The sequence below is a fragment of the Argentina silus genome, assembly GCF_951799395.1.
Source record: "Argentina silus genome assembly, chromosome: 1".
NCBI classification, from domain to species: Eukaryota; Metazoa; Chordata; class Actinopteri; order Argentiniformes; family Argentinidae; genus Argentina; species Argentina silus.
The window spans coordinates 16115628-16139211 of record NC_139655.1 but is presented as its reverse complement, the minus strand read 5'-3'; the positions used below and the strand labels follow the sequence as shown (position 1 = coordinate 16139211).

Sequence of the window (23584 nt, the reverse complement as noted above, 5' to 3'; positions counted from 1 at the left end):
GCGCACAGACTGAAGTGAGCGCGCGAACATAACATTCTAAACAACAAGACTGCGCTCTGGAAAGCTTGAGCGCATCCTCTGAAAATGGAACTTTCCCCTATTTATAAACAGATATTTTCTCAGTTTTCTTTCTGCGCTTTATGGTCTGTTTAATATACTGTCGGCACTACTTCCAGTTCAAACAGTGTGAAGCGAACAGTCGGTCTCTCAATATTCATGATTGGTCCGTTAATCCCCGCAGAAATCAGACCGGATTAGACAAAAATGGAAATAGGCTACACAAATGCTTGCTTTCATTTCGCTCTGGCGGACTGAAGCTCCCTGTTGCGTAAGTGGATGCAATTCACCACACATCATCAAACATAAAATCCTCTTTTAACCTGCACACAACTGTAGGCTAATAGACTATCATCTTTGAAATAATTAGGCCATCGTGTCATGGCCTTGTTCTGACTGTAGCTGTAGGCTAAACAGTGGGGTTAAAACGGCATATCCTAATCTACAGGCTTCTGAGGCAAAAAGTGTAAAGACACACACACACACACACACACACACACACACACACACACACACACACACACACACACACACACACACACACACACACACACACACACACACACACACACACACACACACACACACACACACACACACACACACACACACCAGTTAGAGCTAAATGGCAGGCTGTACCTGATTAATGAAGAAAGTGGGGCACATTGACCAGATGTGACCACTGCAGATGTTGCTAAATGTTTGCGCTGTGCATACAGTGACACCCTCTGGTCAACAGGGGATGCACTTGGTCCCCTCACCACTTCGCTAGCTCGAATGTTAGCGAGCCCGAGACGAGTTGACACCCTGAAACTTCGGCAGCTGCCAAGCTGCATAGTCGACATGGCGACGGGTGAAATAACACATTTTCCTAAAGACAGATGAAAATCTTCCAAAGATTTTGGAATGAGTAAGTAACTCGTGCATGTATAGGCGCAAGGTAACTATAACACGGTCAAAACGATTGATTAATTCGTTTTTTATTAGCCATTTATTTTGTTACGCCTAGTTTTTCAGGAAACGTTAGCTGAACAGTCTAGCGTAACTGCTAGCTAGCTAGCAACCAACCAAGTCATCTAAGGTAGGTAGCTAGCCTGCTAGCTACTTTCCTTTTACATAATGATTGGATGCTATGTAGTGTAGTAGCTTATACATTTCCAGAAAAAGGGCAGTGATTAGTAGCTAGTAGCTAGGTAAAGATTCGATTTAGCGGTACCGTTAGCGTAAGGCTAGCTAGCTAGGTTACATAATCGGAGCTATTATTGCCACACATGAAATGGTTAGTAGCTAAAATGGCTGGCTAGTATTAGCTAGCTGGCTAATGTAAGCAAAGTTGGACATTATTTGTTGTGTAATTTAGCTAGTGTGCCTTTTTATACACAGTTAGCTAATGTTAGTTAAACAGCCACCGGTTCAATCAATATAACTGTTCGTAAGGCAGCTAGCTGACAATAACACCCAAATATATAACAAGCTAACTAGCTAGGCGACAATACAAGGCCAGTTGCTAGTCGCTAGCCTAGCCACCCATTGCTATAGTTAGCATTAGTTAGCCAGCTACATGTCCAATATATATAATATTTGCTTATCATGTCGCATTTATCCTACATGCGATGTGAAACCGCTTCCTTATATATTATTTTCTAACACAGTAGATAGATAAACGTTGATGTACCACTGACCGTGTGACTGAAAGTTAAGGTACTCAAAATTTGCGTAGCGTAGGTTGTAAATATGCTAGATTAACTAGCTATATGTGTCTCTTTGTCCACCACTAGCGCTATTAATTTAGCAAGATAGCAAGGCCATAGGCTAGCGCCAGCTGTTGTTTTGATCTGATATCAGGATACGCTATGTATCTGTCTGAAGACCCCGAATTGGCTGGCTCTGAAAAATGTTGTTGCTACCAAATATTGCAGTTTGAGCAGTTTTTTGTGTTAAAGTAGCCACCGGATCGTGCTAGCAATAGCTAGCTTACCGGCGGATTGTTTTAGCCATTTTGAATTCGATATTCAGCACCGCTAACCAGAGCCTCAAGTCTTGTCACCTTATTGGTATTGCTAGTTAGCTAGCTTCATGGTTAACTTCTTGGGCAGTTGTCTGTAGAGTATCACCTATGATTTTACAAAGTTATAGCAAACTACTTGCCCAATTTGTAGTAGCTCTGTGAGTCTTAATGCATACAGCTAGGCAGGGTTAACGCTAAAGGGAGTATGCGGCCATGTTGACACAGGTCACAACAAGTGTTTACCAAATCATGTCAAAACTTAAGTATGTGTCAGTTGAACAATGTTAGTTAGGTAGCTTTATGTGTGCCAAGATGTAGGTTACTTTATTGCCAGTGAAATATGAAAATAATACCGGAAGCTCAGTTCTGTCGATATTGGATGTTGTGTATCAGTGCATTTGGCTCAGATGATGTTATAGTTCTGTGATAGTCAATGCAATCCACAGGTTTTAATCCATTCTGACTGTTTTTTGTCTCCCCCCTCTCTTTTAAGGATTTGTCACGTGATGTGATCAGCATCCACAATGTGTGAAAACATTTGAGAACAATTGAGTTCGAAGAAAATTCTTGATTCCAGTGGAATCTTTCCTACATTTTTTTCTTTGTTAAAAAACACGCACCCACACCCACCCTACACATTATCCCACCATGCCTGTGCAAGCCCCGCAATGGACAGAGTTCCTGCTGTGCCCCATCTGCACGCAGACATTTGAGGAGACTGTGCGGCGGCCCATCAGCCTGGGCTGCGGCCACACCGTCTGCAAGATGTGCCTGAACAAGCTGCACCGCAAGGCCTGCCCCTTCGACCAGACGGCCATCAGTACCGACATCGAGCAGCTGCCCGTCAACACAGCCCTGTTGCAGCTGGTGGGAGGACAGGTGAGTTTGGCTTAGAAGAGATGGTCTGTGTGCGTGCGCACCAGAAGGCTTTCTTTCCTTTGTCCTCTTACATCTGAAAGGGCAGGAGAAGTGAAGTCAGGACGGTCACAGTTCTATCTTGCCCACAGCCTGGTCCCAGATTTGTTTGCACAAATAGATCTGGGACTAAGATACTCTAATTCTATGCACAAATATGCTTTGAACTTCCAAGCAATCAAGAATATCTCTAACCACTCAATTTAAGAACCTGATCCTTGCCTAAGATCTGAGGATATAGGCATTTTTGTCCATTCTAGTCACCTAGTGGTCAGTATATAATCTTCCTTTGTTTAGGTAATCAGGATTTTTTTGGGATGAGAGTTGTGTAAGTTTTTTTATGTTGGGAGGTAATGCATATTGACACCTTTCAATATGATGCAGCCCGTAGCTGTGGGGAATGTAGCCATAAGGGTAGGATCTCATCTCTGACTGATTTGATTTTTAAATCAAAGATTGGCTCTGTTGATAATGCTACTTACAGGGGTGTGTCCTCTTTAATTGTATTGGTTTCGTGGGTGTGGTGGTGGAGGTGGGATCAATAATGGTGTCATTGTGAGAGGTCATTGCTCAGAAGGGTGTGGCAGACATTGATGTTATGTTTTGTTGGTAAAGTTGCCAGGGAAATGGTGTGTTAGGTAACGTTACTATAATTGTCTACTCAGCTATGTGTTCTGTGAATTGACGTCAATTCTCTCAGCTCAGCTCGTGCCTGTGCACATAGAATTATATTAGCAGAAACGACATTTCCATTAAAGTGTTCACTGATGGGTAGAGTGTATCTACCATTCAGGATGTGAAACTTCGACATTAAACATTTTTTTAATGGGGAAACTCACCTCCACTACCAATAGTTTACACGTGCAACAATTGTAATTTGCCACCCAATATTGGGTTTGAAGGTCCCTTTGGATTAAAGACCTATGTGTCCTGTTTATAAAAAAATATTTCTTAGTTTCTGGTTTCTTTGTCTCCGGTCCCCAGGTTCCCAAGGCTCAGCCGGTGGCCCTGATCACCAGCCCAGAGGACTCACAGCACTATGAGGAGGCCAGGCAGTGTGTGGAGGAGCTGGCCCTCTACCTCAAACCCCTCAGCAACACCAGAGGTAATGTGGGCACATAACTCAACACTCATTATGAATTGCCTTTGCTTGAATTGAGGACTACAATGTCCCTATCACTATTTTACTCATTCAATGCATCTTTCTTTTTCTCCCTCTCCTTGTCATCCTCTCACTACCATGCTGTCTTCCCATCGCCCGATAATCCATGTCTTCCTCTTGTCCATTTTCCTTTTCCTCCTATTTCTTTTTCTTTATTTGCAGAATTTGGTTATGCTCTATTGGCATGACTGTGAAATACAGTGTATGTAGTGAACAGACCTGATGCATAGAAATTGAGATATTGTCACAGAAACTAAATAGAATCCATTGATCATGCTAACAATTCTTTTTCCCCAGGTGTTGGTCTGAGCAGCACCGCCCAGAGTATGCTGAGTCGGCCCATGCAGAGGAAGCTGGTCACCCTGGTCCACTGTCAGCTGGTGGAGGAGGAAGGAAGGGTGCGGGCCATGAGGGCAGCCCGCTCGCTGGGTGAGCGTACTGTCACTGAGCTCATCCTGCAGCACCAGAATCCCCAGCAGCTCTCTTCCAACCTGTGGGCTGCTGTCCGGGCCCGTGGCTGCCAGTTTCTGGGCCCAGGTAGATGGAATGCTCAAAATACACACACACACACACACACAGCTAACTGTAGTGCCTTGCCCTGAAGGTTGGACTCCATGGCCCTAAAACACACTAAAGACCATGGTCTAGAAATCTTTGGATAAATGTGTTTTGTGCTTGTGTGTTGTTTTTTTGTTCTCCCAGCCATGCAGGAGGAGGCTCTGAAGCTGGTACTCTTGGCTCTGGAGGATGGCTCTGCTCTCTCCAGGAAGGTCCTGGTTCTCTTTGTTGTCCAGAGGCTGGAGCCCCGCTTTCCCCAGGCTTCCAAGACCAGCATAGGCCATGTGGTGCAGCTCCTTTACAGGGCCTCCTGCTTTAAGGTAGGTCTACCTGTCCTCTTCTACTCCCAAATTGACATACATACATAAATAGGTTATAACTTGCATCCAGCCGAGGCCACTACGTGGTGCTCCTTTACAGGGTCTGTGGTGCTCCTTTCAAGATGGACCTGCCAACACTAGGTTGTTGGTCCAGTTCCTGCTAGTACTGTAAGCTTCTGTTGATTAAATGTGATGTAGTGTAATGTCTTATGTAGGGTTTGGCCGACGGACAATGCTATTGACTATGTTTGACAGTCATCATGGTTGAGACATTGTGGTGTGCAAGACGATATGTTATTTTTAAATTTAATGTAGCAGAACAGTGAACATGTTTTATCGTCTTATGATAAACTGGTTATTCTATTTACTGTATTAGTGAAATAATAGAATTCTTAGTCCTTATCCCACCTGTTTTCTACCGTGCCCTTTTTTAACTGCAGTCGAGAAAATAAATTGAAACACGCATGGGGAAGTTGGCAGTGCACACCCTAAACAAAAAAAACATCAAAGCATCCAAAATAAAAAACTTAAATCAAGGCGTACTTATGTAGTAATGTCTATAAACAGAGATACATCTCATACCAGATCAACAAACTCAAAACAATGGAACATAAAACAAGCACTTCAACTGTATGTGTTTTCATCAGTGGTGAAATGTAAGGATGAACATGCTTGCTATTGTTTTTGCAATGTAAATAAGCTAGATTTCTCTATGTATTGGTGGTGACATAGTGATCTGATGGTAAGAAATGGTAGCACAGCGATTGGCTGTCTATTGAATGAGTCTAAAAAATGTTCTCGCTTCTCCTGCTCTCGGCCCACACACACACACACACACACACACATCTTTGCTTTCAAAAAATGTTTTCTTCTGTTGAACTAACTTAAGAACACAACAGTAATGAAATCTCTATCTCTCTTTGAGAACTATCTACAAATTGGTGCTGGTGCAGTGCCTTACGTGGAAGCTGCACACTCCTCAAGGAGCTACAGAATGCACGTTACACGTTCATGACTTGACCGTTGAGTAAAGAGGGAACACAACGCAAGTTTGAAAGATGTCCCATTATCAAGGCTATTATGAAACAGCCTATACCCTCAAAAAACATACCAATTTAAAAAGGTACAAGCCGCAACTAATGTCTATTCTGATTCGCTTCAGTAGCTTCTATTAGGCTCCAAATAAAGCCAATTAGTTCTTTGGATACATTTTCTGATTTTCATTTGTGCGATGGTTTGGCTGATTGCTGAAAGTCATTTTTCCTCATCTCCTTGTCTGTCTGCTTGATACATATACCGCACCTTCCCCTAAGTGCAAGTTAAAGTTGCATTTTCTTTGTTATAAATACATTTACATATGTCACAAAAATTGACAATATTATTGTATTTCGTGATATTTGTCGATATCGCCCAACCTAGTCTTATGCACACTCATTTGATTGAAAGTCTCCTGAGCAATGAAAGCTAAAACTTGAACACTTTAATAACTTCTCTTGCTCTTCCCCTTGGTTGTCTAGGTGACCAAGCGAGATGAGGATTCATCCCTAATGCAGCTGAAGGAGGAGTTCAGAACTTACGAGGCCCTGAGGCGTGAGCACGACTCCCAGATTGTCCAGATTGCCATGGAGGGTGGCCTGCGCATCGCCCCCGACCAGTGGTCCTCCCTGCTGTACGGAGACCAGTCCCACAAGTCCCACATGCAGTCCATTATTGACAAGGTATGTGGGTGTTCTGACTATTGTCAAAAGTTGAAATAAGGTGTGTGTAGGTGTGTGTGCTTGCCTACTACTACTACTACTACTACCGGCAAGCCCCATGTCACGCTCTAACACAATGTGGACACCTCATTGATGTTGCATATTCATGTATTTTCTTGTCTTTTTAGATATGAAACCTCAAGAGTGCCGTCTCACTTTTATGCCCAACAATGTTTGTCTCTTTGGGATGAATAAAGTTTACTGAATTGAAAGAGCTATCTGTAAAAAGCTTTCCATGTGCTGTAAAAGAAGGTTAATCCCATTGAATAATAAGTTGGAGAAATGTTGTCATTGTCATTCACCAATGTCTCTCCCTTCTTGTGCGTTCCGCCAGTTGCAGACGCCGGCATCGTTTGCTCAGAGTGTGCAGGAGCTGACCATTGCACTGCAGAGGACGGGCGATCCTGCCAACCTCAACCGGCTGCGACCGCACCTGGAGCTCCTGGCCAACATCGACCCTAGCCCTGGTAAGACTCAGGATGCAAACTAGTCACCTTTCGGCAAAATTTGCTGTTTTGATTCCAAAATAGGCCACCTACATGATTGGTGTAGATTCCCCTCCGCCATCACCTACATGATTGGTGTAGATTCCCCTCCGCCATCACCTACATGATTGGTGTAGATTCCCCTCCGCCATCACCTACATGATTGGTGTAGATTCCCCTCCGCCATTCACGCTACAGGTTCCCAGAATTTCTGCTTCCACATCATGCAGTGAGAACCTGAAACTAGTTTAATAATAATAAAAATGTGTATGCGTGTGCTAACCCTAACCCTGTGAAGAATTAGAAATAAAACACTGAAGAATAGAGGACATACATATTTAAGTACAACTTCAGACAATTATGGACCTGATGAAGTGAACGCAACACTTGAGGTCACATGACCAATTAAAACGTTAACATCACGTTATATCTGACTCCAAAAGATATTTCATGGTTAATGATTGATAATGCTTTGCTTTGCTCATCCCTGTGTGGTGTGTGGTGTGGTGAATCCGGTGAATCCGTGGTGTGGTGAATCTGATCATATCGGATTCTAGATTCCATTAAGAATACCCAAAATGCTATTTTACCATGCCCTCAAGTTAAGATAAATCAGATATCAAGGTGTTTACGCTCAGGCCAATATCTGAAGCTGATGATTCAGTCTGTGTGTCATTAACGATGCATGTGAACATTAGACATTAAATGGGAGAACCTGGTCATGATTATGTCGTCCTGTATTAACAGAACCTTCATCTAGCGCACATCACATTAATGCACATAGGAAGAATGAGAATAGAGTATCAACAAAATAACCAATTTAACAGTTTCAAAGCAACATATGACTAAGTTTTAACCATACGTTTAACGTGTGTCAAGGACAACACAGGAGAGTAACTCAAAGGACATTGCTGTCCTTCTCCTTAAATACCATTCCCAACAATAGGATGTAGGTGTGAGACACATTACAATCGCCAAGGAATTGACAAATGGCGAGGTGCAGTTTCTTCAGGATGTCTGCCAGGCATGCTCCTTCAATTGTAAATAGGTTGGGCGGGGGCATTGACCACCATTCACACTTGGAAGATCAAACAATCACTAAAATCTAAATCCAGAGTGGTGTAATAGAGTGCAATCACCATCTAATTAAAACTTTTTTTTTTTTGCCTACCCCAAATTGAACACCATCCTGCTACTACAGCTGTAGGTTAATTGTCTATCTTGTTGAAATCGCATGAGTTGAAATCAATGAGATCTTGGAATGTGTACACTCCAACAACCATTTAATGTCAAATTCTGTTAAATTGTATAGTGTGGCATATTAACAGACGTAAGGATTGTGAAAGTCGTAGTGTATTCCCAACATTAGAGCAAACTGATTGGAGCAGAGGTAATAGGAGTGACTCATCACCTGAGTCATCAGTGACTCATTGTACCTGAGTAATTTTTAAATTGTATTTATCTCATTTATATTTGACTGCATGTCAAGTTGACTTACAAACATATATTTTACTATGTGCCCCACAAAAAATACAAATGCATGCGTACAACTAATGGACATTTTTCTGAAATTATTATGAAAAAATGTGTGGAACTTATATTTTCCCCATCACTTCCACACATTAATTGTTATGTGAATTGCTGCTTGTTGATAACTTCACACTGCTGACCTGTGGAATTCTCCCTCAAACTCATGTCTAGCACAACTCATTCAAACAAAAGCTGTTACAAAGTACCTAACTTCTATGACTGACAAACGATCATGGAAATACAACTGTTGAGCAACAAGATGATTGACTCAAAGCGCATTTATCCTATCTTTGATTGTCAATCATTAATCATCAAACATAGATTAGGTGTTCATTTGAATTTGCAGTAATATCAACACTCTCGGAAAATCTTGGAGTTCACACAGTATGTGCTGAGTGTCAAGACATACACAACTGAAAGTTCTTGTCATGCTCCAAACCTACCAATCGAATTTTTTTTACTTTGGCTTACTTAGTCTTAATTGATTGAGTTACTGCTAACAGCAGCAGCAGAATGTATTCTGAAGTGTACAGAACAACATGTTCGATGCTCGAGTACAAGCAAATGCCTCCAAATTCATTGGCTGGCACTTCATCATTCATACAGTAAGACAGTGACTCCAAACATACTGCCATAGCAACTAGGGTTTTTTTCAGGGCTAAAAAGTGGAAAATAATTGACTGGCCAAGTCAATCTTCCAATTGAACATGCATTTTGTGATGATAAGATTTCCTGATGATAAGATTTTAGAAAAAAAGACCTCAAACCAAACAAAAACTGAAGATGGCTGCAGAACAGGCCTGGCAAAACATCACCAGATAATGGGTCAAGTGGGTCCCAGACTTCAGGCAGTTATTGCATGCAAAGGATTGCTGACTTGATTGAGTACTTTATCTGGACATTATAACAAATTAAATTGAATTAAAGCTGAGAATCTCTACTTGACCCCATTGTAATTGTTTGAATTCCAATCCAAACTGTTGAAGAGTTAAAAGAAGAAGAAAATGCTTCCTCTTTCCAATACTTATCAAGGGCACTGTATGTGTTGAATTATCTACAGGCACTTGACCATGCATATGTGTTTTAATCCCTCGCATGTATTTGACTAAATCACCTACCCCTCTCCGTTCCATAGACGCGCCCCCTCCCACGTGGGAGCAGCTGGAGAAGGGTCTGGTGGCGGTGAAAACGGTGGTCCACGGCCTGGTGGACTTCATCCAGAACCACAGCAAGAAGGGAGCAGACCCGCAACAGGTTTGTTCTGCCATGCATATCACCATCCTATCACCATCATATCACATACTTTCATCGTGCGGCATCGCAGAGATTTGATTTGTTTTTTGGCTAGATATACAGAAATACTATTTCTTACATCCGTATCAGGATACTTCCCAAAGAATGTAAGGGCACTGCACCAACTTGTCGTCTTGGCTCAAATGAAACTGATATTTAGTAATGAGTATCTTTGATCGCCAATGACATCATTGTTAAAAGTGAAAGACTTATTATGTTCCTCAGTTAATTCAGCGTTTTAGTGCATTTTGACATGAATAAACGTCATGCAATGCAGTGCCACCTTGTTAAAAAATCCTGGGGAGAACCCTGTGCATCTTATCATTAAAATGGACCAATAGTTGTATTTCCTGCAGATTTTCTTTAGTGTGAGCAAAAAAATAAGTTCTCTGTGCCATGCTAGCACATCTCACTAAATTAAGTACAAATATCAGCCCCACTGTCTGTTTGTTGCAAGTCCACTTAACTCGTCTGCTCAGGTTGGTAGTGCAAAAGTAACATCTGGATGTATTCAGATCCTGTTGAGTGTGTTACTATTCTATTAACCTTTCATTGTAATTTCCTCTCCTACCCCCCCATTTCCTGTCTCTCTCTCGTACCACAGCCCCCTCAGCACAGCAAATACAAGACCTACATGTGCCGCGACATGAAGCAGAAAGGGGGCTGTCCTCGAGGCGCCAGCTGCACCTTTGCCCACTCACAGGAGGAGCTGGAGAAGTAAGTCGTCCTATCATCCCCGTCCATCTTAAGAACCACACCTCTTTAAATGTGGGCTGTCTAGACACTCCTACAGACTATTCTGACATCGATTTTCATCCATTTACAACAATAGTGTTTTGTTTGTAGACAGTGTGAGATGACCATGTTTTGTGTATAACTATGTACTGTAAGATGACCATGTTTACTGTTTGCAGGTACCGTAAGATGAACAAGCGTCTGGCGGCTCGTCTCCCTGGCTCGTCAGGCCTTCTGTCAGACGAGGGGCTTCCAATGGACGTAGGAGTAACCAGAAAGCCTTCGCCCCTCACCAATGGCACGGCTGGGGCCCCCCTGCCCCAGCTCATCCCCCGTGGCACTGACCCCGGGACCTATGACCTGCTGCGCAAGCCCATCAAGATGGACGGAGGGAGCCCCAGCGCCCCAGGATCGCCCCCTGACCCGTAAGCAGGAAATCCTGTACTCTTTAGTCTCTGTATATGAAATATCGTTGGTTATAGTTGGATGATGGATGAGTATTAGTAGTTGTTTGTTTTTTTACAGATGTGAAATTTGTTTGAAAATCAGTTTCACAGCTAACTTGTTTTTTCTTGCATGCATTGTTGTCAAAACAGAAATGCGTCAACTAAATACAAACTAACTGAGAATGATACACAAACATGATCTGTCATTGATTTAGCATGGCATCTGGTCCAGAATATTAACCTCCTACCTATTTTACTGGTTATCCCTTCTTCTCTATATCTCTTCCCTCTCTCTCAGTCTGGACTCATTGCCCAAACCTGGGATGTCCCTGCCCCCCCATGCTATGGCCCACCCCAGAGTGCCAGTGGAGCACATGCCCATGCCCAAGCAGATGCCTGTGGTGCCCAGGGGTCCTCAAATGTATCCGCAGCAGCAGATGCCCGAGATGTACTATTCAGAGACGCGCCCACCACCCTCAGCTTCTCAGTACGAGCCCTCTCAGTACCCTGCAGGTGAGGTCCAATGAAACACTTGTTTTGGCTATAGCATTTTCTTTCAATCTAATGAGACTGTTGTCTGGTGGCTTGTTGGAATGGTTGTGTGAGTCATCATTTTAATGGATTTTTAAATACTACATAGTAATGTGTGGCTTTTATATAGTGTAGTGTGAGCAAGGTGTAATAGGTGCATGAGCTGAAGTGTTGAGTTAGTCTCTAATGTGCCTCTTGTAATGTTAGAAATGGTGTTTTCCTGCAGCATATGTCTTTAGGAACCCATAAGCCCCGTTGCTGTAAGACCATTTAAAAACACACTGGAAAAAATTCTCCCTACAGGATACCCCTACCAGCAGCCCCCCCAATATGTCCCTCAACGCTATATCCGTAATCCCCCACCCCCTGGCGAGCCTGCTGGACCTCCCTACCAGGACACCTACCCCGGCTATGGCCCCCCCGAGCGCCCCTACCCGGCCCCTCACTCTGGCCCACCCTTCTCCTACCCTCCCCCACCACACTATGACACCCGGGGACGCCACGGACCTTACCCAGGACCCCCGCCACCGCCTCAACCTTACCCCTCCCAGAGGGACGACCTGGTCCGCATGAGTCCTGCACCCCTGGACCCTTCCTCAGCCAACCAGGGGGGCTCACTCTACCACCCGGAGGCTGCAGGCAGGGAGAGGTACCCACCAGAGGGGTACTACCCACCGGGGGCCCAGCCCGCGCCCATGAGATCTTACGTCAGGGTGAGTTTGTTTTTTCCATCCGTCACTCGAAAATGTGTGTCAGTGTCTTAAAGGGAAAGTTAATTATTTTACTAATATTATATTAATATTAATTAAAATAATATTATCGTGGTTCCTTCCATTGAAAAGTCAGTGAGCTAGGTGAAACTGTAATCCATGGTTCAAATTTGTTTAAATAGCCACTACTAACTTCAACTAACTTAAAGGGGCACAATTGAAATCTGTCAATGTGCCTTAAGACTCTTGACTCAGGACTGTCTGTCAAAGTGCGCGCCTCTCTCGCACAGGGGAGCGAAAACAAGAGCAAGTCAAATAGTTACACCCCTCCTTCACTGCAGCGCTAGATAGAACTTTGCAGAATACTGCAAATCTAAGGATTGATCACTGCAAGATTTACCTGCCACAAGGAAAATGTAGGCCTATCCACATTTAGCGCTTGGCAGGTGTTAATTTTGTACCCTGTGTGGCAATACAAGGATATTGTTTCTCGGATGCACATCTATACAGAGTGGAGGCTTTCACCAAAGCAGCACAAAATGTCCAGTATCCATATGACTTGTCTTGGTCTGTACTGTCAGTGTTATGCATGTTGCCTGGAAGTGCCTTCCCCCGCATGCAATTGCAATGTCATGATCATATTTTGCCTCCTCAAAGAATAGGCGATGTAGCATGTCATGTGTTTGTAAATAGTAAGACCATTGAAATGAGAAGAATAATGTTTGGCACATACAGCATGTTGTCTCTGAATGCATTGGCAAGTTCATTTTCAAGTTCAAGATGATTAGCACACAATACATTTTTATTGCATGACAAAATGTTGGTGCGACCAAATCATGTGCTGGTGCGACCAAATTAAAAGCTTAGTCTGGAGCCCTGGAAGTTGGATAGATGGATAGATTAGGTGCTCTGAAATAGGGGGACTATATGTATAAGACGTGTAATTTCTGAATTTATGTACAACCTTACCCTTACATAAAAGCTGACTATCGCTCGACTTTAACCTTTTTTTTCCATGCATAACACTGACATAGTAATTGTTTGATTTCCAATCCAAACTTTTGGAGTATAGTGCCAAAAGAAAAACAAATGCTTCACTGTCCCATTACTTATGCAGGGCACTGCATATATGTTACGGGAAATGTATGCATATCCCGGTTAATCTACACCTGTCCCAACTCAGCAGTTAATGTATACTTATCCCGGTTAATCTATTTCCCGTTGCGACACCCATTTTCCTTAGTTAATCTGTACATCCCTGGTTAATGTAGACAGAAGCATGATTGAACTGTGCTGTGCCACACATGAGAACAGCATCTCTCATCAGTTGTGTATGAGACACCAAAAGCTTGCTAGGTCGACCCAAATACCTGAGCGGAGATCGCATAAACTATCATGGAATGTGATGCCTTAAACCAAGTTTGGAGTTGATATCAATAAGATAAAAATCTAGGTGTGTAAATCCACCAGCTATCAAGTCACTCCTTGAGTTTGCTGCTAGCTGTGAGGAGTTATCGGTATGACAGCAGACGTGCACGTCTTGCAAGCTATCTTAACCTGGGTAGGTGGAGTTGACGCCGTGGACCAATGGAATAGTCAAAACAGGGGAAACCCCTCACGCGAGATATGCAGACTTCAGGCTACATTGTTATATGGGAACCATATTTGGGAACCATTTTGATTCCAAAGCCACAAAGTCATAATTGCGTAAAATTATCTCCATGAATTTGTCGTTTTGTAACTTAACTTTTCAAATATGTAGTGCATTTTAATTTAATTGTATATTGAGGTACATTAGGCTGGAGGTATGATATCATTTGAGAAGTAGAAGCCATGCTGTCGGCCAGCGTTCTTGTCTCTCGCCCATCTCTCCTATCGCTTCAAAAAGCTTGTTGATATTTTCATTGTTATGGTATTGTTTGGTTATGAAGCAATCATTTAACCAACATATCCTTACCCAAAATTCTATGAGCACCTTAACCCTAGGTGGCCGATGAATTGGTCAGGCTCTTATCTCAATTACCCAGGCCTCTCTTGAAAAGGAGATTTTATCTCAATGAGACTAACCTAGATAAAAAGTTATTGCATAGAAATGAAAAGTTATTGCATCGGGTGAAGGCAAATATGGTGGATGCTCTCTAGAAATCTGCTCTCACCTGTCCAGTAATTATACATCAGGGCAGATGAAAAGGAGGAGACGAAAGGAAACCACTCAACTTTTGAGATGCACCTGGTCTCCCTTGAATTTCAAATTTGCATTGTTCAAGTCTGTTGATAAGTTAGATCATTGTTTATCAAGGTTGTAATCGAAACTTGGTTGATTGTTGTCTTTATTATTTGTGTATGAATGTTGCGAGGATAGTGAAGTGTTGACTGATGATGAGTTGTGTCCCCTGGTCTGTTAGGAACAATACGGGCGCTCCCAGCCCAGCCTGGACTACCTGCACCGCCGCCGTAAGGAGCTGATGGCCCAGCTGGAGGAAAGGAAGGTCATCTCCCCCCCGCCCTTCGCTGCCTCCCCCACCCTCCCCCACACCTTCCCCAGTGACTATCCCCCAGAGGTGAGACACTCCCAGGTTCATAAGTCACTCTGGCTCAAATCCGATTCCCCAAATGAGAGCAAGTCCACTTCACTCGCTCAGTTGTTTTTAAGACTTTTTTTAAGACTCCGATGTGATGTACGTGTCCATCAAATAAGTTCACTCTCATTAAGTCAAGTTGACTTCAGCTAATAATGGAATGGACTGTTCTTCAATCGGGAAGTAATGGTAAAGGGAACACACTTCTCTCTCGGAGTTCTACCTTTTCATTTACCTGATTGATTTTCGATCTTCTCATAGACCCTCCATAAAATGTTATCATAAATCATTGGCAAACTCAAAGCAGGGTAATAATCATACAAGCAGCCCAATATAAGCCATTGTCAGATAAACTATCATTCCTTTTTTAAAGCCACAGTGTATGTGGATACATTTATGGGCAGAAATGTTGGACAAAATAAAAGCTACAGCATAATATCATGGAACCGTTGAGATTAATCATATTGCAAAGCCTATTATTGTATTGAGTTGTTGAACATAGCTGATTTGAAAATGACATCAATTGTTTGGACTTTGGATAATGTCTTTTTTTTTTCACTGCCACCACACCTGGTATGTGGGCAGCAGAGGGCAGCAGAGAGCAGGCATTTCTTTTATATTCTTCCGAATTGGGTGTAGAAATAATTGCATTGCTTTGTGGGATGCAAACTCGTGTTGAGGGAATAAAAGCGAGGGTTGAGGACATAGCAAATTGAACTTCACTTGTAATTCACAAAAATTGGAATAGACTTCACGATTGGGGTGTTGTCACATCCAGGCTGTTTGGGGATTCTACCAAGTGTCAGTATTTCAAAGTGGCCCCATCTACTTTCCTTCATCTGCTGATCTGATCTGTGAACGTGCACTTGATAAGAGCAGTGTGTTGTTTGCCAGTTAGTTCAGGCTTTCCATTTAAAAAAACAAAACCATTATTTGTTATCACCATGTTTATTGGTAGAAGTAGATGGAGAGGACAAGAGCATGTGCCCTGTTCGGTTGTTGTCTATGCAGGAGTTTCCCACTCACCTTGCTTGTATGTTAGCAAGTTATCCATGCAAGTTGGCAGGAGTTTGTGTGAGTAAGGTGCTAACACCTGTGTTCTGTCTCCAGTATGGTGAAGAGAGCTCCAAAGCTTTTGGGAAATGCAGAGAGCCTGACTATGCTGGTCAGTATTCCCCATGGTCCTGCGACACCATTGGATCCTACATTGGTACCAAGGACGCCAAGCCCAAAGATGTCATGGCACCCGGTGCCATGGAGATGATGGTGAGTGTTGTACAACAACTGGTTCATGCTCAGTAGACATGAAAACCGAAAAGGCTCTGAAACTGAAAAGAAAATGAGCATTTTTATTGGACAAAAATCAGATAGTTCCTGATCCGTCTAAAACACTTTCTCTTGTTCAGAACGCAGAGGGTAAAGGTTTGAGGGATCCATCCCTGGACGCCCCCCGGCGCGCGGCGGAGGTGAGGGATGATGATCCCATAATCCCGTTTGGCCCCCAGCCTACTGTGTCACGCTTCGGTGCCATCTCACGCACCTCCAAGACGGGCTACCAGACCACAGGCCCCGTCCAGGCCATGGCCTCCACTGCCCAGGCCCCCAACCCTAAACACATGGCCATGGCTGGTAAGATGTCTGAGTCAAATATAGATGTCAAATACTTAAGCTGTGCTTAATTTAGTTTTCCTGGCACAATGGAATGCGTTTATACACACAGCTTTATACTGAGCATACACACTCCTTAAGTCAGCATACACTATTGTGTACACTACAGTTTATCCATGTTTACTAGACATATGATTCGACATTAACATCTTTTCCTGCCCACAGCGGAGTACTCCTATGGGAATCATGGCTGGGGCGGAGCGTCTTACCCCTCCCACCAGAGTGGCTCATCCTCTCAGGGACACTTCAGTGAACGGTACAACCTCCACTCCTCAAATCCATTGTGCCATTTAATCATCTGTTGATTCCATCATTTGTAATATATCTAGCCACAAAACCATTCTTCCAGCCGCATTGTCAATCATTCTTTACACTCATTGCTTTGTACATTCTTACAGCTATTCTTGTTTGTTTTTATCAAACTTTATAACTTGTGGTTATTCAGGAGTTACATTTTTCTTTCTTTATATCCTGATAATTCTGTATTTTCTTTTCTCTCCCTTCTTTCTCTCAGTCTGCCTATGGCAGCGCCAGACAGAGACCAGTTGAAGATTGAGCTCCAGCAGGTCAACCAGCAGATTAACCAACAAACCCAGATCCATGGCATGGAGGTTTGTATTCGCACACAACCCCCGCCACCTGCAGAAGCACTGAACCAGCAATCTTGGCGATAAGACTGTCCTGCCTTAGTAATGGTAAGGGAAACACTTTTAAACCCTCCTCCTCCCAGGCTGCCAGTAACTCTTTGCTGCTGCAGAGGGAGGCCAGTGCCATGGCAGCCCAGCCCTCCCAGCCCAGCCAGCAGCAGGGGAAGTGGCCTGCAGGTGACACCAGCGCAGCCGTCTCTAGCGAACAGCTCAGCATGGAGCTCCACCAGGTGGAGAGGGAGATTGGCAAGAGGACCCGCGAGATGGCCATGGTGAGGGTGGGGCGGGGTTAGGTTGTAATATTCTCATTGTTGTGTGACTGAAAAATGTCATCGTCTTGGATTTGTCTGTTAATTTTAGTACAATAACATTGCTTGGTACAATTGGTACAATGACACTGCTTCCTGATGGTATTCCTACAGGAAAGCCAGTTGGCCCATGAGGTCCAGTATAAGATGAAGGCTGCAGAGAATGGGCAGCCGGAGCACAAGGCCCAGCTGGAGGAGATCTCTTTGGCCCTGGGGTGAGTAAGCACGCACGCGCACACACACACAGATATACACATCTTCAGCATAGAGCCTTGTATCGCTTTGTTTAGGTTAGAAGTCCTACCTAGTAATGATTTTTCTGGATTTAATTTTCTTTCTCTCTCCAGTGAGGTGTCGAATGGCTCCAGTGGTTTAGTGCAGGATGGTGGTGTGGGCGTAGCCATGCTGTCACTGGCCAATAAAACATCATCACTCAGCCTCTGTTCTGACCCGGTGTCCGGGGGTTCAGAGCTGCAGAAGAATGGTGTGGTCCATTCCTGCTCCTAGACCACACTCACGTACGCGCACACACACACACACACACACACACACCCCAACACACACTGTGACATGGCACACACACACACACACACACAGTCGAAAAGCATGCACAGGCCCACATACACACACACACAAATACTTGTTTTATTTAGAAGATGAGCAGTATCTGCCGTGATATGAATTTTCTTTCTTTTTGTTCTGTGAATGAGCATTTTTTTAACGACTTTCATCGCCTGGAAACCAGGGCATTTGATAACATTTATTTTGTTTCCTTCTTTTTTTTTTTTTTTTTTTTTACTGGGACAATAAAACAAGGCTCTCAAGTAGATATGTAAAAAAAAAAAAAAAAAAAAAGGCTGATGATGATGCTGATAATAATAGTGCTAATGATAAAGAACGCCCCTTTGCTTCTTAATAAATATAGAATATTTCTTTATTCAGGTTCCCCACCCAGTTAAGTATCTTTTAACCCTCTGTGCTGGGTTCTTGTACCCCTCCACATAAAGGATATAGTCAGAGTTTAGCTGTAATTATGTAGAAAATAGAACTTTGTAACATTGACAACTTTGCTTTCCCATGCACCATTATACCAAGCAGCATACTTTTTCAAATGTCCATTTTCCATTTCATAACCAACTCAGGATAGAATTCTAACTTCAGATGGGTGCAATCTAACCTGTTATAAATTGTGCACTGATGCCAATAGAAGATTTGTGTGGCAGTTTGAGTTGCAGGTATGTATCTCAAGTTAGGATTTGGCCCCTAGTATCAGTTATGATACGTTATCATTAAGTCTTAGTGTTTTGACATGGTTATGTAAGCTGTCATAAGTATCTTGTCAATTGTTATAATTCATCATGACTTGGTAATTTATGTAGGCATTATAACAAACATTTAAAGTGTAATCGTTCGCCTTCAGGAATACTCCACCCTCAGAATCGTAGAACGCGGCTGACCAGATAAAGGAGTTCAGGGAAGGGGAAGCGAAAACATTTTGCCAATTCAGCCAACATTTAGATGCAAATAGGGAGGCTACTACAAGTCACTTAATACCACATGCAGTTTTAACCCACCATGAGAAGTATGATTTTATTAGTGCATTTTATGAATACATCATATGTCTGTTTCATACTTGAAAAGCAGTATATATATATATAACCAAAGCATTCTGTTTTAAAGATTGCAAATGAATCTTTTTGATAACAATTTCTCATGTTTTCTATAAGGGAACCTGCTATGTGCTTCTCGTGGATGTGGTGTGACTTTATGCGGTCAATTGTGCTCTGAAAGGCTGGAATTCAATCTAATTTGAGGTGGGGAAAGATGTAACATGCTAGTTCTCTTGCTGGAACAATATTTGGTAGATGTGTGATTGATTGAATCCCACCCCAGTGAGGAATTGAATTATATGGGTGATTCTGTTTTTGTTCCTTACCCTTCTTAGAACTCACTGTCTGGTCATTCAAAAAGTGTCCCCATTGGGATTATCTTGTCATTGGTTCTCCTTAACTTCTATGAAGTTGCATTCCCTTGTTTTCTTTCTCCTTTGCGTAGATACGATTATGGGGGTGTGGTTTACCTAAAACTAGTCAGTTGAAGGGAAATTGAGAAAGATAAATATTGATTTGTTTCTTCTTGGTCCTAATACAAGAGTACAAGGCTTTTCAACACTTTGCGTTAATACCTACAATGAGAGAGGAACTAAGTGTCTTTTTAGAAGTCATTTAGTCATTGTATTTGCATTCTTTTAGAATTCCCATGTATTACTTTGTGTTTTTAGAGAGTTCATTTTATAGCAATTTTCAGTATTGAGATGCACAATTAGTTTGTCCTGGTGATTCAGGGAACAGCTGGAAACAAACAACAACCTTAAACATCAAAGCTCAGCCACAATACAGTTACTCAAAAGGAAAAGGGTTAGTTCAAATAACACTCCTATAGGTAAGGCCAGTGTTAGTGCTGTAGGCTCAATCCAAACAGTACTTGAGGTAATAACCCATTTAAACGTATGCTCATTAGAGGATTGTAAGATTAGCCCAAGGCAAGGAAACCAATGAGAATGTCCTCTTCAAAAAAAAATTCCCCAGAAAGTCTTTCCATCAGACAATTTGATAGTTTTAGATTGTCAACATTGAGAGCCTTCAAATTGAAGTCCCAATTTCAATGCAACCTATCATGATACGTTTACAATATAGTTTTCTATTATTATTATTGTTGTTATTATTATTATCATCATCATTACTATTATTATTGCTTTCCCTGTCATGGAAATTGTTTATTGCTGATGCTCGATAAGGAGCTCTCTGCCTTTTGTAAACAATCCTCATGATCGGCTAATTGTAAGAGTTACGCTGAAATGCAAAGAGGTGGGTCCTAGTGCTCAAACGGTTATGGATAAGGATAGAGGTGAGGTTTTTGAGAATTTGGTTTAGAAAACAATGTTCAGATTTTGTTTAGATTTCAGGTGGGTGGGTTAGGTAGAAGTTAAGGTTGGGGACTAAGGGTGATTGTTGGGGGTTCTTTTTTTCCAACCACACTTCATGCCTCTCTGGCTGCTGTTTGCTACATTTATTGTTTAGGTACATGGCTCACTTATACATATGAGTATGTATACATACATTAATATACTAAAGCACTATTAACGTGCCACCTCTTATTCTACTCGCTCAGCATTTATATTAAATGATCTCTACCTAGAATCAGCTAAATGTTTTTTTTCTGTCCACTGGTTGCCAACACAGACTTTATCCTTTCCCAGTCGAAGGACTTCTGTGCGCATTGACGTGTGATCACTTAATCTTTTTGTGTTCAAACAAAGAAGTTCTCTATTGAATATGCTTCTGAAGAAGACAAATTTAATAACGAAAATTTAGAAAAAAATGTTTTTTTTTGTGTGTGCTAGATTGTGTTGTAGAATATGTACACTCTGACTATGGCTTTTTTCAAAGTGAAGTGTGCTGTACTGGGTGATGGTGTTGAAGTATCAGAAAAGTGTTGGGTTGGCACTTTTTACGAGGCGAGCCAGGCAGCCTGTAGTCAAAGGTTTGCCTTAGGTCCTCATAAAATAATCCTTGCCCATCTGCTTTAACAGCATGAGATATTCTGGATGCATCCCACACTAACCAAATTGAAACCAAGCTAAATTGGCATGCTAGGTTTTCCTTAAACTGTCACTCAGACATCACAATATAACATCACACATGCAGCAACGCAAATATTTTTGTAAGACTGTTTTTCTGCCAGTTAAGTGTCATTGACTAGTTGGGCTGTAGTTATGTTATGTTTTGTTTCTTCCTGTCATTGTTGAGTGAAATCACTGACTTCCAAGTCTTACGGTGATCTGTGAATCATCATGTCGTCCATCCACGGGGAAACTCTGACTCGGCATTGCATATATTCACACACATTTGTGTCATTGTTTCAAAATAGTCGTTAATTCTGCTTAAGGTCCCTACAGCTATGAGCCTTGAAGCCTATGGCTGAGAGCTACAAATGATGTGGTTTCTATGGGAATAGCAATGGTGTTAATCTAAATCTCCTGCTCTCATTTGTTTCTGAGTGAAACTGATGCCTATCCCCCCCCCCCCCCCACCCCCCCTTAAACCACAGAACTGTTACTGCTGTTTTGGGTTCATTTTATCCCCAACTTTTTGGGAAATGCAAAAGGCTTTTTATATGATTACTCCCTTGTAAGATATCTCTTAAATTAAGGTACAGGTCTGATTTCACCAAGAAAACTTTTTTTTTTTTTTTTTTATATATATATATGTATATTATACTCCATTAAGGAATGTTTAGAATTATCTTCCTCCAATGTGGATGTAGCCATTATTACGCCATTTTATGACTTTGTAAGAGAATTCACTGTGTGAAAATTGGTTTGCATTTTTGTATAATACAATCTGCTTTTTTTTTTTGTTTGATACGAGAGGGACGTCAAACTGGAAGTTTGAAGAGAGGAAAAAAATTAACCTGTGAAATTGAGAAAAGAAAAACGTAACTTATGTACAACAGTGATTCTATGCCGAGGGGGAAGGATTAAATGAAATTGCTAACTCTGCTATAAGTGTTGTGTATCTTTTCCACTCAGATAAGTAAATACCTTTTATAGAACATTTTAACACTCAGCTTACCACCATTTAGAAATCTAAGCACTTTGTGTATAGTCCTGTCATTTGGAGGTATTTTGATGAATTACATTTAAAGGGGCAATTTGGGATTGTTACATTCATTTTTACTTTTAAATGAATGACAGTCCCCTCTGTAAGTATTTGAAAGAGGAAGCATTTTGTCTTCTTTTAGCTCTATACCTCCTATACATGCTAGATTACAATTATCATGTGGTTAAAGTAGAGATTCTCATCTTCAATTAAATGTTTTCTTTTTCCAGATTGGTTTCACCATTTAGGAATTACAACCCATTTTATACATTGTCCCCCTGTTTCAGGGCACCAAAAGTGTTACAAGATTGGCTTGACGGGTGTTTCTGGTAAGTCAGGTGTGTTCCGTCACATCATTTGTGCAGCCATAAGAGAGCTGTGAATGTCTAGTATTGATTCTAGACTTTGCATTTGCCTTTGGAGTCCGCTATTGGTGTCTGTGAACATGAGGACCAAAAAGATGTGAATGAGGCTGAAATATCAGAGAAATCAGAAACATAGCCAAAACTTTAGACTTACAAAAATCAACAGTTTGTAACATCATTAAAAAAGAAAGAGAGCTCAGCAATCACAAACGGGCTGGTAGGCCAAGGAAGGCTTCTACAGTGGATGACCGAAGAATGCTCACCCATACTTAAGAAAAAAAAACAGAACTGTCCCAGAGATCAGGAACGCTCTCCAGGAGGTAGGCGCGAATGTGTCAGACTACTGTGGTGGATGTCTACCACTCTGTACTTCAGCTCTTCAGGGGTGAGATTCAAGAAACAAAGTCCTGAGCAGCCACAATATTTGAGTCCGGTATTTATTATTGCTTGCAAACAAGAGACGAGCTTAACAGCAGCCCAGCGTAAATACGGGGGTCTGTTTAGCGCAAGTCTGAAGAGGCGATTATCAGGGTTGTCTTTTATACAGATGAAACATAATGGTAGGCGCTGCCAAGGCTATCACCGGCGAGCTTGTGCTTACGTGAGATGGGGCGGGAGAGAAAGAACAATGGGGAGACTTTCTTACTGATCAATCGGCGTTCAACATTTCACACTTATCCACCTTCCTGTCGGCAAGATGGGTCTGTTCCCTTGTTCTTGCTCCTCCTCACCACTCCCTCCTCACCACAGCTATCCATATGGTAATCATACAGAGTTTCTCAGAACAATGGCTATAGAACTTTAGAGGTGTGGCAAGAGAAAATGTAATCACAGTATTTACGCAAGTTG

At 42.2% G+C, this 23584-nt stretch overlaps 1 protein-coding gene across 1 annotated transcript; it reads left to right on the top strand.

Moving 5' to 3' along the window:
• The first annotated feature begins 866 nt into the window (after positions 1-866).
• On the top strand, positions 867-22270 carry rc3h1b (ring finger and CCCH-type domains 1b). Its single transcript, XM_083675138.1, has 20 exons — positions 867-967; positions 2559-2944; positions 3965-4085; positions 4440-4679; positions 4845-5020; positions 6538-6738; positions 7112-7244; positions 9928-10046; positions 10690-10802; positions 11000-11245; positions 11565-11779; positions 12101-12510; positions 14913-15068; positions 16197-16352; positions 16493-16715; positions 16920-17010; positions 17269-17365; positions 17485-17673; positions 17824-17924; positions 18057-22270. Exons 2-20 carry the CDS (start codon positions 2714-2716, stop codon positions 18214-18216), a joined length of 3378 nt encoding a protein of 1125 aa, XP_083531264.1. The 5' UTR covers positions 867-967; positions 2559-2713; the 3' UTR covers positions 18217-22270.
• The last annotated feature ends 1314 nt before the right edge of the window (positions 22271-23584 follow it).